This window comes from Cucurbita maxima, unplaced genomic scaffold (genome assembly GCF_002738345.1).
Source record: "Cucurbita maxima cultivar Rimu unplaced genomic scaffold, Cmax_1.0 Cma_Scf00004, whole genome shotgun sequence".
Taxonomy (NCBI): domain Eukaryota; kingdom Viridiplantae; phylum Streptophyta; class Magnoliopsida; order Cucurbitales; family Cucurbitaceae; genus Cucurbita; species Cucurbita maxima.
The window spans coordinates 498,672-513,565 of NW_019272020.1; the positions used below are offsets into that span (position 1 = coordinate 498,672).

General features: G+C 35.9%; 1 protein-coding gene across 1 annotated transcript; it reads right to left on the reverse strand.

Moving 5' to 3' along the window:
• Positions 1-386: 386 nt before the first annotated feature.
• On the reverse strand, positions 387-14,514 carry LOC111477757 (solanesyl diphosphate synthase 3, chloroplastic/mitochondrial). The gene is made up of 12 exons (XM_023121646.1): positions 14,137-14,514; positions 11,262-11,351; positions 9,848-9,928; positions 9,636-9,707; positions 6,395-6,526; positions 4,813-4,899; positions 4,504-4,575; positions 4,308-4,393; positions 3,680-3,812; positions 3,110-3,199; positions 1,678-1,776; positions 387-840 (listed from the first exon to the last, which is right to left on the reverse strand). Exons 1-12 carry the CDS (start codon positions 14,281-14,283, stop codon positions 661-663), a joined length of 1,269 nt encoding a protein of 422 aa, XP_022977414.1. The 5' UTR covers positions 14,284-14,514; the 3' UTR covers positions 387-660.
• Positions 14,515-14,894: the final 380 nt, after the last annotated feature.

A 14,894-nucleotide genomic window follows, 5' to 3' on the forward strand; every position in this document is an offset into this window, starting at 1 on the left:
CGATTATTTAACTCTTAAAACATATTGAACCAAACAATATAAACCCTAAAACCTAGAATCAAGAACTCGAATTGAACCAAGCAGTACAAGCTAGTAAAAATTTAAATTTGATGAAAGGGTATCGTCCCAAGCTGAAACAACCTTTTCATTCATAAACGAAAAAGGAACACAGGCGTTGAAGGAATCTATGGGGTAACGAGATTCAGCATCATTCTCCAAACCCAACAAACAAAACAAACGAAGAAGAACATGCGGGCCTCCAGACGAAAACAAAGCAAATGGAGAACAGCAAAGATGAATCCACAGGAAAATCTCGATAGGTAAAGTGAACCCTTAATCTAAGATGGTAATTTTAGACCCCTGGAAATGGAAAACAAGTCCTGACGTGTGGGAAGTTTTCAACGATAAAAACAAGGGGTACAGGAGATGATTGGAAATGGTGCATCAGTATAGAATTACAAAACAAAATTCTGGGTCGGTTCATGCTCCACATTTTAATTTACACAAAAGGGAGAGGTATAAATATGTTTTGTGAGGAATTCCTGAAATCAAAAGCTGATAAATTAAAAGAATATTGATGGAAAAATTTTTTAGGGAAATTTGCCCCTCTGATGGAAAAGATATACTTCCAATTATGGTGGTGTACACTACTTGGATTTCTCACTTCGTTCTTGTAATGACTCTTCGAGTGAGATCTACAAGTGCCCTTCTCGACTTTCTCACGTCTTCGTCATCGTTCTCAGGTAGAGAATCAATAGCTTCTGCAGCCAGATTGGCATGTTTTTCTGCTAGCTCTTTTGCACGTTGAATTCCACGGCTCTTACCAAGGTACTCCATTGCCTACATTTGTAACAAACCAATCAGGTTCCAATAGATACTCGTTAATCCATTCAAGTAAATGAAGCAGGGCATACAGCAGAGAATATCATAATGTTCAATGTATGGGAGTATGGGCATGCAACGGTACGAGAGAATAGAGAGTGGTGCATGAGAAGGGAAAGGTGATACTTCGTGCTGGGGCTCGGGCTCTCGGAAGCCTATAGCTTCTGCTTCTTAAGGGCAGGGGCCTCATACAAGTAAAGGACCCCTCTAAGGCCTTAAATAAGTGTGGCCCACAAACAACCAGGAACTGATAAGATCCTTGTATTATAGTATCAATCAAATCTCTAAAAGAGCCCAAGTAGGATTGGAAGAACTTCATGTGGATTCTAAACTTGGACGAAGAAACTGCTGAGAAAATTTGCAGTACTTACAAAAAAACAAAAAATGTTCTATCAAGAGTTAAAGGCCTAGTTGTCTACCACCAAAACACCAACTGCACTTGCCACAAAGCCAAGGATTCTTCATGGTCAAAAGTTCTTGATGGTGATAGAAATAAGACAACTTTAAGACAACTTGTGAGGAAAAGTTCGGACTTCACAAAAAGAAAGGGTGGGGCGATTTGAGACACATGGAAGACAGGATTCCGAGCTGTATAATATGTACCAATCCAGTTGTAAGGAGATGGAGATAGAATGTATTCTGTACTTAAATCACAGCCACCAAGGTTATCTTTGGCTCGTTTGAGCATGAGGCATTTATTAAGTGTTTGGAAGGATGGTGAGATAATTAAAAACATGTGAAAACAGATTTGATAAATAAGAAATGATACGGAGAACATATATGTTACATGCATACATTATCAACGTTTTCAGGATTGTCAAAACCACGTTCCACAACTGTACGCAACTGGGGAAACTCTTCCATGGCAAATAATAATGGAGCTGTGATGATTCCCTGTACAAAATTGCCACGTTTAGAATAAGTAAAACAACATGAAGGATCCGAATCTTGCATTTAGAAATCAAAAGGTTCAAAATATTCTTCATTATTTATGTATGTATGGGTGGGGTGGGGGATGGTAAGGAGATGGAATAGATAGACCATCTCTCTCCAGATGAACACTACATCTTTCTCTAAATTCATTGCTCGTCCAAATATGATACTAACATTAATTAGTAGCTAGTTTATCTAGAAAGTGATTTCCCTCCTCAATACCCTTAAAAAATGATACATGGTGTTTTCTCCACAAAATCAATCCCGAAGCATGGAAAAAAAGAGAGAGAGAGAGAGAGAACTTATACCCACCAACTTAACTATACAAGGAAGCTCGAAGTCTCTGAAAAAATGTGGTTTGTGGTTTTTCTTTGGGAACTTAGCACGGAAAGATGAAGGTGCATGACAAGTTGAAAAAAAGGTTCACATTTTGGACCTTATCATCTCATAGACGTAGTCTTCTAAATCAAAGCAGCCAATCTAAAGAACATGTTTGGACCTTACCTCACGTGATCTCTTTGAAAGGTGTGGGGATTCTGTTTTCTAGTTAAGTCGTGGAGTAAAGATTAGGAATTGGGAACTTGAGATTACTTAATGGGACCCTTCTAGCGAAATGGCTGTGGCACTTATTCATGGATTTTGATATTTTGTGGCATAAATTCATCAAGTATGCGTGGTGATCACCCTTTTGAGTGCGTTGCTAGCAGGGGCACCAATTACCCTAGTAACCACCTGTGGAAAGCCATTGCCTCTAGTTTCCCTTCCTTTTCTCAATTTATTAGATGTTATTTTTGGAAAGGCTCGAGTGTGTATTTCTGGGATGACTGTTGGATGGCGGATAAGTTCCTTCATGAGGTGTTCCCGTGTTTATATCATATTTTGGGCAAGAAGTTAGATTGTGTGGCTTCCATTTTACTAACTTTTGATCCTTCCTATCAGTTGTTTTTGGGTTTTGTCACCCTCTTTCTAATAGAGAGGCGCTGAATGTGATGGACCTTCTTTCTTTTATTCGTGATCAAAACGTGTTTCGAGAGCGAAAGAACCTTAGGTTTCGGACCCATGATGCTACTCTTGTTCTTCTTTCTATTTGTTGTCTATTCTTGTTTAACATAATTCTTTAAATATCTTTCAAATCCAATCAACATTTTTGGTTTTCAGGAGAATGCCCTATCCTCCTCTTTGTGAACTTTTTGGTTCATGAAATTGTTTCTTATCCAAATATTCATAAATTAAGTAACGGTTAGCATAATCGTGTCATAAATTTTCAGAGCAAAAATATACACAAAAAGATTACGTGGCGTATATCTGATAAAGAACCCTTTCCAAGTGAAGCTGAAGTCCCAGTGAAGTCGAGAACATCATCGATCAGTTGATACGCTAACCCCTGTGAGAAAGAGAGAGAGAGAGATCAGCCATAAGAAAGAAACATCATAACTTCAATGCTCTGCCAAATGACACGAGAGAAGAGCATCGAATGATGTGCACCTTCTATGTAATATAGGAATGCTACTACAGCAGAACTTCAAAGGAAAGCCTCCTTGCAGTAATCATTTTGGTATAAATGATTTTTCAAAACAAAAAAGATTAAGGGAAAATCATTTTTTTTTTTTTGTAAAAAAAAAAAAAAGAACCATTAAGTCAGAGACAGAGTAAGCTTGCATATAGGGGGAAGATTCTAAGATTATCCATCCTTCAATATGAGAAGCTAGTGCTGTATCCTAAGTAAAAATGTTTAGTCTCTATTCTGAAGACATGCCCGAATTTTAGTAAGAGTTTTTGCAATAAGTGCGCACCTTAACAAGTCTCTAGGAAGAGGGGGGTTAGATTGAGAACAAAAAACGAAAGAGCTAAAGTAATCATATACCAGATTTTTTCCATACTCATAAGCCAACATTGCAACTTCTGCTGTTTGCCCAGCAAGAAGGGCTACAGATTTGCAACTGTTAGAAATCAATGATGCAGTCTTATAATACGTCTTCTGCATGTAATATTCCATGCTGCAATTGAGAATAGTTCGAAGTCAAAACACAAATAGCAATAAGCATTGAAATGGTATGTGCTGTATAGAAGTTCGCCAATGCACATTTAGAAGACAAATTATAAGATGTTAAAGCATTCAGAGTCTCATGAACTTCACTGACATCAAAAAACTAGGAAGTTCAATACTGAAATTTTTTGCCACGGCTGTGAACTCCACCGCCCAAGGCCATCAAAAAGTGATCCTTCTCTGTCATGACCATTAAAATATTTTCTAAAAGGTTACTTTACCTGTTGTGCATTTGATTATCGAAGACTCCACTATTCACAACCTTCTTATCACTACTATCGCTCTCCTTTTTCCTAGGCTAAATCAAAACTATCTGGTTATCTGCTGTTCATTATATATATTCGCGAGATTTAAGAATATTACAACTACGTAGTTATCATGTTTTGATATCTACTTTGTACAACAAGAAATTCAAACATTTACAACCAAAAGGTGAAAAGCATACCTGTAACGTTGATCAGATGTAGTGGTCATTTGCATGGTTTCACCAGTCACGAGATGTTCAACAACTTGTGCTATTAATGACACCACCTAAAAAGAAAATGGTAATGCAGAAGAAACTCAACAAGACTAATAACAGATGCGTGAACTCAATACCAAGTAATACTGCTCAGTTTGCAACTATGGAAGTAAATTCATACCTCTGTGTTTTTTAAAGAGGCAAGTGCAACACAAGCTCGAGAGAGCAAAAAGTCCCCAGCTAAAACTGATATCTATAAAAGCAAATATGATTACAAAGAATGCTAGGATCTTCAGAAATTCAAAGAATTTTGCAGACAACTGTGATGAAATAGAGAGCATGTTTATGACGAAGAGGGAGAAAGAATCCAACTCAATAAACATGGGTATGCTTCTTGTGCAAAATATTGAAAAAGTAACCATTAACTTCGTTGTCCTCATCTAAGTGTATCAGCATTAGCATCAAACTAAAATATAATGTTCATAGATACCTTATTTCCCATCACAAAATTTAATGAACCAATGCCACGCCTGGTGTCTGCATCATCCAATACATCATCATGTAGAAGGCTGGCAACCTTGCAAGTGTAAAATTTTCTCAAGAAATTAATTCAGAAGGAAAATGAAAAAATATAGTGAAAAAATTAACACTGAAAATTGCTGTACAAGTGCTGGAAAAAATGACCATAACATGACCGCATTGTGGTCACGTTTCCTGCATATATGCTTTAGATGTATGTGAATATTTTGACTTACATAAATGAACTTTGCATTATGAGCTACGATATGTAAATACACTGCGACAAAATGAACAAAATATGCAGCAAACGTTTATTCTTCCTCCTCTTTTTTTATTTTTGTTGTCCCTTCTTCTTTCTCTTTCTTTTTCTTTCTTTTTCTTTTTTTCAACTTTTATCATTATTTAAGATTTTAAATTAAAATACAAATAAATAAAACAAACAAAAAAGCATCTCATTTGATGCAGCTAAAAGGTGCAGCCAAAACATAAAAATGATCAATACACCAAAGGAGCACGCCAAAACCCACCCTAATTTCAGTTAACACAGATGGCCTTAATTACGTTAAACCAAAAAAAACTTCATTTTTCCATCGAACATTCTGAACAGTTAGCTGTCCCAAATTCAACTGAATCTTACCATCAAAACAACAAAGTTGAAGAATTTTGTATTAAAAACAAGAAAAACGACAACATTCTAACTTTACATCAATAACAGAGCTTTGAAGATAATCCAAAACCAAATAAATATTTTTCTGAGTCATTTGAGACTTATAGGAAAATGAAATTTAAAATCAAACATATCCATCCAATTATGCGCCTAAAAAATAACTAAAATGTTTATCGAAGTTTTCTTTTTTCTCTAATATACTTTTTAAAATCTGTGTAAATCTTACTAGATAAATCTAAAAAAGTGACTAATAAGTGTCAAAATGATCAAAATGCAAAGGCAACATTTGTTGAACATTCATAGTATTCAAATTTTCGTTGGTGCACAATAGTGGAGCGTTCACTATCAACTTTGTGTATACATTCTGACTGAAAATCAAAGCTAAGCCAAGAGGATTCCTACTGTAAAATGTGGAAGTTTAGAACCCATAAAAACATAGGCAAGAATCAGACAGGAGACTCATGAGGCTACACCCATTTAACTGCAATCTTTGTAGGAAGTTAAAAGATCAGGAGCACAGTTTATTTTTGGTAAGAAACTGTGCTTCCATTGAAAAAAAAAATTAAAAGAATAGACAAGGACACGCACTAAAAAAAACAGCTCCAATGAAAAGGAAGTCTGGCCCTAACTACAGAAATGGACTACAATCCAAATGAACAAGATCAAGGGTGATACGATAGCCATAGATTCCATTTCAGCTAATAAAAAATGACACGTCAATCACCTCTAAAATGTACTTCATTTATATAAACATTCTCATAGGACAAAATAAATATACACAAACAGACATATTTTTACTTGTCCCCTATTTTTGATCCCTTGCTCAAGCCAGAATTCCACAGACAACATTTAATGAAAGAAAAATTAAGCATTTCAAAGAACTAACGTGAATCATTTCTGTGATTTCGGCCACACATTGTTGTCTTGTGCGTAGATCCATTGTCAAATTGTCTCTAACCAAATGAGGAAGAGGTTTAGGTACTGGCATATTTAAAGCAGTTGCCATCAGCAATAAGACCTGCACATAAAAATGCATTAAATGTTAACATGTCCTCCAGTTACATTGAACAAATAACACATATAGGTCCACGTCATGCCAAATACACTATTTACACTGCTTTTCTTGTTTACCAACTATATGGTTTTTTTTTTTTTTTTTTTTTTTTTTATGAGGCAATTACATTGANTTTTTTTTTTTTTTTTTTTTTTTTTTAATGAGGCAATTACATTGATGATTGAAATTTACAAAAGGGATGTAATATCCACGATGATTACGAAAGACCTTCCCAATTACAATGAAGGAGGTATAACTATAAGTAAAAATATTAGACAGTTTACACCAAGATATAGCTTGGTAATCAACATTGTCGAAAGTTTTGTATAAGTTTGTGTCTCTTCCACGAATATTCTTTGATTTCTTTCATTCCACAGATTCTAAAAGAAAGTCACGATGAGGTTTTTCCATAGTAGGGCTTTTGCATTCTTGAAAGGGTGATACGTTAAGGTCATGTCCAATACATCCTTTACCTCTCTAGGAAATGTGAGATGTCATCCGAATATATTGAGAATCGTTGTCCAAAAATTCTAAGCATATGTGCATTGCACAAATAAGTGGCTTTGAGATTCATTTCTTTCTTGCATAATGGACACCAATTTGGAGAAAGAGTAATGTAAGACTTTTTTTAAGATATTCACTTGTGTTGATGGCTTTATGCGCTATTTCCCGAAGGAAGAACTTCACCTTTTTAGGGTGATGTCCTTTCCATACTGTCTTTGCTAGCGTGAGATTTATTGCTACTACTTTTTCCCCCATGTCCATCATCAAAGATTTATGGAGAAGACCCCATCAGCGCTAGGGAGCCAAGTTAATGAGTCTGCTTCGTTTGACAATACCATTGAGGCAAGGTCAAGGCTTAATTCGGTCTATTTCGTTGATGTGTTATCCTTTAAATTCCTACCAAGCTTTAGGTCCCAAAATTTATTGACAACATTCCACGTCTCTTTGATCATGACTTTTTTGCTATGAGAGACCCTATACAAAAAGTGGATATCGTAGGGCTAGCGTAGGATTTTCAATCCATGATTTGGTCTAGAATGATGTGCTTCCTCCATCACCTACCCTATGGCAAATTCGGTTGGTGATGAGGTTTTGATGTTTCTTTATGTACTTCCAAGGCACTTTTGCAGAATATGGAAGGGGTTGCTTTTTGTCTAATGTAGGAGTATATTTAGCCTTTATAAGATTAATTTATCCACAAGGCATTTTTTTCGTGATGATATCTTCATATCTATTTTGCTAGGAGAGCTTTGTTCTTCATCTTTATCGAGAAAATATCGAGTCCTCCCTTCCTACAAATAGTTCCAGAACAATCTTTCTATATCCGAAGCCACTTTTTTGTGGCATTTCAAATAGAGACATGTAATAAGTGGGGAGGTTGGATAATGTGGCTTGTATTAGAGTGAGTCTTCCGCCTTTTGAAGTATAACATGATGAACATATGTTGACAGCTTTCTTTCTATTTTTTCAATAATAGTCTTCCCGAAGGAAAAAAAATTGTTGTTTCCTTTATAGGGTAATTTTAGGTACATATTCGGCCATTCTCCCTTTTTTACAACCATATATGCTAGCAATTTCTTCAACTCCCCAACCATATTTCCCAAAACAATGATTTAGCTGTAATTTTCCTCCAATCTTGGTTCTTCCTTTTTCCTCCCTTCAGGATTAACCGCGTGGGAACTGCTCTGTCATCTTCTTAGCACAAGTACCTCACCGTACACATCAAGGCTAGCAAAATATTTTAGAATAAAGTTATAGCAGCATTCTAAAACAAAAATTTTTAAAACAAAGGGGTGGTCTGTATCCTTGTTATTGCCATCAATATATATTTATAACACTGAAGGATTGAACAGCCATGCAAACATCATCAAAGCAAGCCTCCTCGAATTGGATTATGTGACACCCGAATAAAGGAAGGGTATAGGAATGAACCGAGACCAATTCAGAATGAGAGCAATCCTAAGGATAGGATGGTTAAGACAAGCTTAAAAGAATTGAAAGTTACTATATATACTAACAAGGTGCACCTTCCTTTTCGGTAGCTCAATCATAGGAACTCTAAAGTTAAGCGAGCCTTGCTTGGAACAATTTTGTATTGAGTGACCTAGGAATTTTTCTAGGATGCATATGAGTGAGCATGATGGGAGGACTTGTGTTGGTTTGTGGAAATAGTTTTCACTCTTAGAAGCGATAAGTAAGTAACGGACCATGTCACAAGGGATACAAGGAAATGTCGGGGCAATCAGATGCCGAATCCGGATTCCAAATCTAGATGTACATCCTGAATGAGTCGTTACAGACTCAATGTCCCACTCTCAGCCATCCAATGGAGGGGTATAGGGTACGTCCAATCCAACAAGAGACGGTCATAACAGCAATTAGCTCTGCACCATGCAACACACAGACCATAGGGCCCAGTTTGATAGAGATTCTGGATCCTTCTAAATTCTATCATGACTATTAACACCTCCCACACTAAGGAACACATGAAAAATTCAACTATCTTGAGTCTGACACCTGCCCAGTGCTAGAAAGAAAGTGAAGTGTTATAAGCTTTGAATGGAGGGCCCCCGTGCATACCCCGAGGTGATCATCACCTTTTATCCTTAAGGTTACATGTTGTCGTATAACAGATGTTGTGCTCCAGAGAAGGGTAGGCAGGAGACCACTGTTTGCAGAGAAAGTTTTCTACCATAGGTCTACATAATTGAACTCGCTTCTTAAAATATAGGTCTTACTTCTCGTTAGGAAGTAAAAAGGTTAATTTAAATTAAATTAAAATTATTTTAAAAAATAGAATAACAAATAACAAAATAAACATCCTCAAAGTGCATGATGATTTCAACTAGGTTTAAGGATCTTACTGGAATGTCGGCAGATACCGTGTTCTAAAAATGCCATAACTATGGAGCATACACTCTATACTGTTATTGTTTTTCTGTCCTTTCAAAATCCACATTAAATTAAAATATATATTGGCAAAAATAAGCAGTGCTGTAAAAAGGCAACGAACATCCAAAAAGTTATGTTCACATAAAGAAGAATAGACAACAAACAAACAAACAAATACCGTTGGACGAAATCTCTTCCCTTCAACTCCCAATTTGAAGAAATATTCGGCAGCAGAAGCAAGTTTCGGAACCTGTATGAGATAAGTTATAAATATTATTGTATGAGAAAATTCCAACTATAAGTAGAAACTTGTTTAAGAATACCACTTCAAGCCTCGCACAGAAAGCATCAATGTCATTAAAGAAATAAGAGAACAAAAGAATCAGATACCTCAGCCACTACCATTGCCCGTAGTCTATTGGCAAGAAGCGATAACTCGTCTGCAACAAGTGAGAATGGATCAAGCTGTTCCTGAAAATGTCATCATGATAGAATGAATGTACAATGAATGGGGTTGAGAAAACTACTAATCAGTACACCAAATTCCGTATCCTGAATCAAACTGGAATGAAAATGAAGCAAAGAGATTGATGCTTGCTATATAAACGAAAGAAAAACATAGGTTAAATGCACGCTTTTAGAAGTAGCAGTTGCAGTTAATTGGTTTGAACTTTTGATCTGACATGGAGATATTGAATGACCATGCTTGAAATATGTGATATGGTACAAACGTTAAAGGATAAGGATTATGCAGCACCAGAAGATTGCAGTAGGGAAGACACATCATGAGGTAGCCTATACCTTAATGGCTGGAACTGTTTTATTTTTAGGCTACTGTTTGTATTTTCCAGATTATTGGATTAGTTACTAGTTGGTTAATAATTAGTTTGGTGGCTTGCTGATTAGTTAGAAGAACTAATCTATTGGTCATTAAATTGTTTGTTACATTACAGGCATTGGAGGCTTAGTTTGTAGAACTAGTATAAATACTAGTTCGTTTTCTCCTCAAGTCCTATATGAACAGATTGGTTCATCCAAGTAGAACTTTTACACTTGTAGAAGAGTGATTATTGAATCAGAGAACAAAAGATTATTATGAAGAAAGTTTTTCCATTCCGACATTAACTCTTCAAAACGTGTACCTAGCAAAAATAAAATAAAATATTTGAAAGATGAGGTGATAATTTCCAGCATGTCAAACTAGAAGTCTAACGACCCAGATCCAACGCTAGCAGATATTGTCCTCTCTGGGCTTTCCCTTTCGGGCTTCCCCTCAAGGCTTTAAAACGCGTCTGCTAGGGGAAGATTTCCACACCCTTATAAAGGATGATTTGTTCTCCTCCCCAACCAATGTGGGATATCACAAGAAGTGGAAGTGGAATTATTCGCTCCAGCCTCTTGTCAAATGAACACGTGATATGCATTAGTGAAGTGGTTGCCCTCACATAAAAGTAACAAGCCTTCCCTTTCCTTTTTATCATTTTGTTATTACAATGTCACACTGGCTGACTTGGTCATTATTTTTTTTTAACAAGAAATAATTTCTCATTGATATAATGAAAATGAATAAAAATGCTCGAGGGATACAAATTCCCAAAGGGAGTGAAAAAGAAAAAAATACAAAACAGCAAATACAACCATGTAGAAATTAGCCATGGAAATAAATAAACATTTAAAGAATAAAGAACTTTTCCAACCTCTTCGCCTCAGAGAGCTTGCGAATACACTGGCTGACTTTATTAATATTAATTTGACCTTATCAGACATGTAATAGAAGAGAAACCTGACAAAAGTGACTACCTACCTCAACTGCACAGCTGCTTTGATGGATTTGACGTCCTAAACCATGAAAAGTGGGATAAGCCAAGTACATGATTTCTCTGCATCCTGGAGCCTATCAATTTCCCGTATAGTAACAATTAAAATATAGGATGATCAATATACGAGCAAATAGATACACATTGAACTTCTGGAAATCCATAATGTATAATGGACTGCATCTAAGCAATAATCATAAAGTATGACGTTGAATCATGATATAACATGAAATGATACAATACAACATAGTATTCCAAGCAGTGTATTCTATTGTGGTTGTCTTCAATCCAAGTGAATAATAAAATACGAGAATTAGGCAATACACACTAAACATCATAAAATATGAAATGTGATCTAGCATAATAAATAATACAAACATCACATCACTCTCTAGTCATCTTTTCATGAATGAGAAAGCTTGAAATGGTAATAAATTGGAATCTCTCCCAACAATCAAGACTATCCAACAACCAGTGGTTATATGATTGAGTTAGGTTAATCTCATCATCTGACTAAGGTTTAATAGAATGGTTGAATTTGCAACTTTTGAGGAATTAATTTGGCTTCTTACTTTCTCTAAACCTAACCCAAACCAACCTACTAATTCCCCCAACACCTGACTAAGGTTTAATGAACTGGATGAATTTGCAACTTGAAGAATTAATTTGGGTCCATACTTTCTCAAACCTATCCCAAACCAACCTACGGATTCCTCCAACACTTTCTAAGGTTTAATGAACTGATTGAATTTGCAACTCAAAGAATCAATCGGGTCCATTCTTTTTCTAAACCTAATCCAAACCAACCCACAATCCCCCAACTCCTATTGGCAATGTTGTCAAGAGAACTAAATCATTATGATAAGAGTACAGTCAAACCAACAGGAAGCTAGATACGAATAGTTTAAAAGAAATCCACTATTAGTATAAAAGATAACTTCAAAAAAAAATTGAGAGAAACAAAAAAAGGTAGGAAAGTTCCGCTAATTATTGGCTACACTAAACAGAGAAAAGCATTTATAGAGGGTCAAAATCCAGGCTTCTACCCACTAACCCTCCACCCTAGAAACACTCTTCAATTCAATAACTCCCCAACCTAATAACCCAGAGGCTTGGGGAAAAAATTAGCATAAAACTCATCCTTCGTCACATAAGTCAGGTGCAAGTACAACAAAACTTCCTTCATTAAATCACGACAGCTCCAAGAAGGGTAATACAATAAATTAATGGTTCTCACAAAATTGAGGCAGATATTACATGAGAAAAAAAGAGGTCTTAAAATGTGGTTGAAATTTCCATTGACTTTCATAGAAACCAACGCTGAGGACAAAACATCATGAAAGAAGAGTCTCAGGATAAAATCATCAATGTTAATTCAGTTGAGGGCCTCCAGACTTTGCATTGGAGCAATCCATTGAAAAGACATAATTGAAGGGGAACTTATTTTGAATCAGGAACGAAATTTTATTGATAGATGGAATTCCAAAGAGAAGGAAAAACTTCCAACCATCTATGGTGGATTACGAAATGCTCGACAATTCGAAACTAGTGAAGCAAGTGATCTTTAAAGAATGAATTACATTTTCACCAAGAGAAATCAGTAAAAAAAGGACTGTATCCATAACCCTATGGAAAGAAGTCTCAAAATCATTGAAATCCTGGTTATTCCTCTCGTGCCAAAAAATCCACAGAAAACCCCTATTGATGGGGCTCCAAAGCAATTTCTTGGACTCCTTAAAAGCACAACCCACAAAAATGGAAGTAAGGAAATCCTAAATATTATAGCCATGCCAGAAACCAACCAAAAGCTCCCAACAGCATATTCCAATAATTTTGGGCGAAGGAACACTCAATAAGAAGATGAAATTGTATTTCCGAATTTGGTTCACATAAGACACCAGTGGGGTGAGGGAGACTGATAGGACAATTTTCTTTGAATCACATCTCCAGCAATTATTCCTCCATGAACAAGTTCCCACAGAAAACCTTGGTCTTTTTTGGATAAGGTCCTTTCCAAATAGCTTCAAAGACTGGCCTTTTCTCCTCATCGTTGCAACTAATCAAACTGACCATTAGATAATTAAAGTAAACTACCCCAAGGTATCTAAAGACCAGTGCCAATCATCAGAATTGAATAGGAACTGATAGCAACCACGGAGAATCGCACAAATTTGTGTTGGTTTCTCATGGGAAAGTAACCAAAAAGGTCATGATACCAAAACCTTATCAAGTAGTCCTTAAAATTTAAAAAACAGATTCCCACTGTGCCTCTTCAGAACAGAAATACTAAAAGACCAGATTAAATAGCATCATGGGAGATACAACATAGCATAGTCATGTTGCTTTTTTGCATTTGTTGTGAAAGAAACTAAATAGGTATCGTTTTCAGGCAAAAAAATATGAAAGAACCATCCCTGTCTCGGTGGAGAACACACGTCCTAAGACCAGATTAAGAAATAGAGTGCTGTTTCCTTACCCAAGTACATCAAACTAGTTGACAAGAATAAATGGAGCTCAATTAGTTACTGCATAGCATTTTTCAACTCAACGTGGCAATATTGACTGAAAACTCAGCTCAAACCAATACCAAGCCTCGAGCACATCCGAGTGAGAATGATGTGAATAGGATGATCCCACTAACAGGCCGTGGAGTAACCTTGGAAATTTACAAACCAATCACTCAGCTCAAAGTACCCTTATAACAACCAGTTCGGATCTTATTCAGACACAGAAACTCTTTACTCTTTTAGTAATTGCATCAACTTGATTAAGCACAAAATTCGTAAACGCCCCTCATAGAGCAACTAATTTCCTAAGCACCCAAAAACAAAAACTAAACGAAAATAAGCAACTGACACTTACTTGCCGATCAGATTCCGAGGGATGCAAAGAGAGAATATTAGGTATAAGAACTGGACGAGTATCTGATCGATGAGACAGAAACCATCGACAACAGGAGCTGTTTCTGGGAATCCTCGAAATCTGGGAAAGCCCGCGAGAAAACAACATCCTGCAGCTCCAAGAAGCTTGTAACAGAGAAGATGGTATTTGTTCACAGGGGAATAGGTACAGAAAGAAATAGGAGAAGAGTCAGAAGGAGAATATGAAAAATCTCAGTGTGATGTAAACAAGAGCGCCGCCGCTGAAGGCTTTATGGTGACGACGGCGAAGCACAGCCATACACTATGCGGTGCAAAACTCAAAGGAGAACGTGCCTTCCTACCGGCTGCCCTTTCTATTTTTTCCATAATTAGATTTATAAATTTGGCTAATTTCATGAATAATGTTGTTTAAATAAATAAATAAAAAGTACACATTTCGGGTATAGGTTAGTTTTTTTAATAAAATATTAAAATAATTTGAAAAACTTTATAGAAACGGCATAAATACAAAGTATAGGTAAATTTAATTTTGTCTTCACTAATCAAATAACTAATTATTTTTACTGATAATCTCCCGATGTAGAAGCCTCACTTAATCAAATAACTAATGCTGTTAGTGTAATAATTAGCTTGAGACCAAAATTAAAATAGAATAGTAATGAATTTTTTGACGATGATTATACCCGTAATTATCTTATAAAAACAATAATAATATATATTATCTTATAAAAACAATAA

Coding starts and splice junctions, on each gene's coding strand:
- LOC111477757 (XM_023121646.1), bottom strand. CDS start 14,283: ATGTTGTTTTCTCGCGGGCTTTCCCAGATTTCGAGGATTCCCAGAAAC. Junction 11,352..14,136: donor CCTCGGAATCTGATCGGCAA/GTAAGTGTCAGT, acceptor GGAAATTGATAG/GCTCCAGGATGCAGAGAAAT. Junction 3,200..3,679: donor ATGAGTATGGAAAAAATCTG/GTATATGATTAC, acceptor TCTTTCTCACAG/GGGTTAGCGTATCAACTGAT.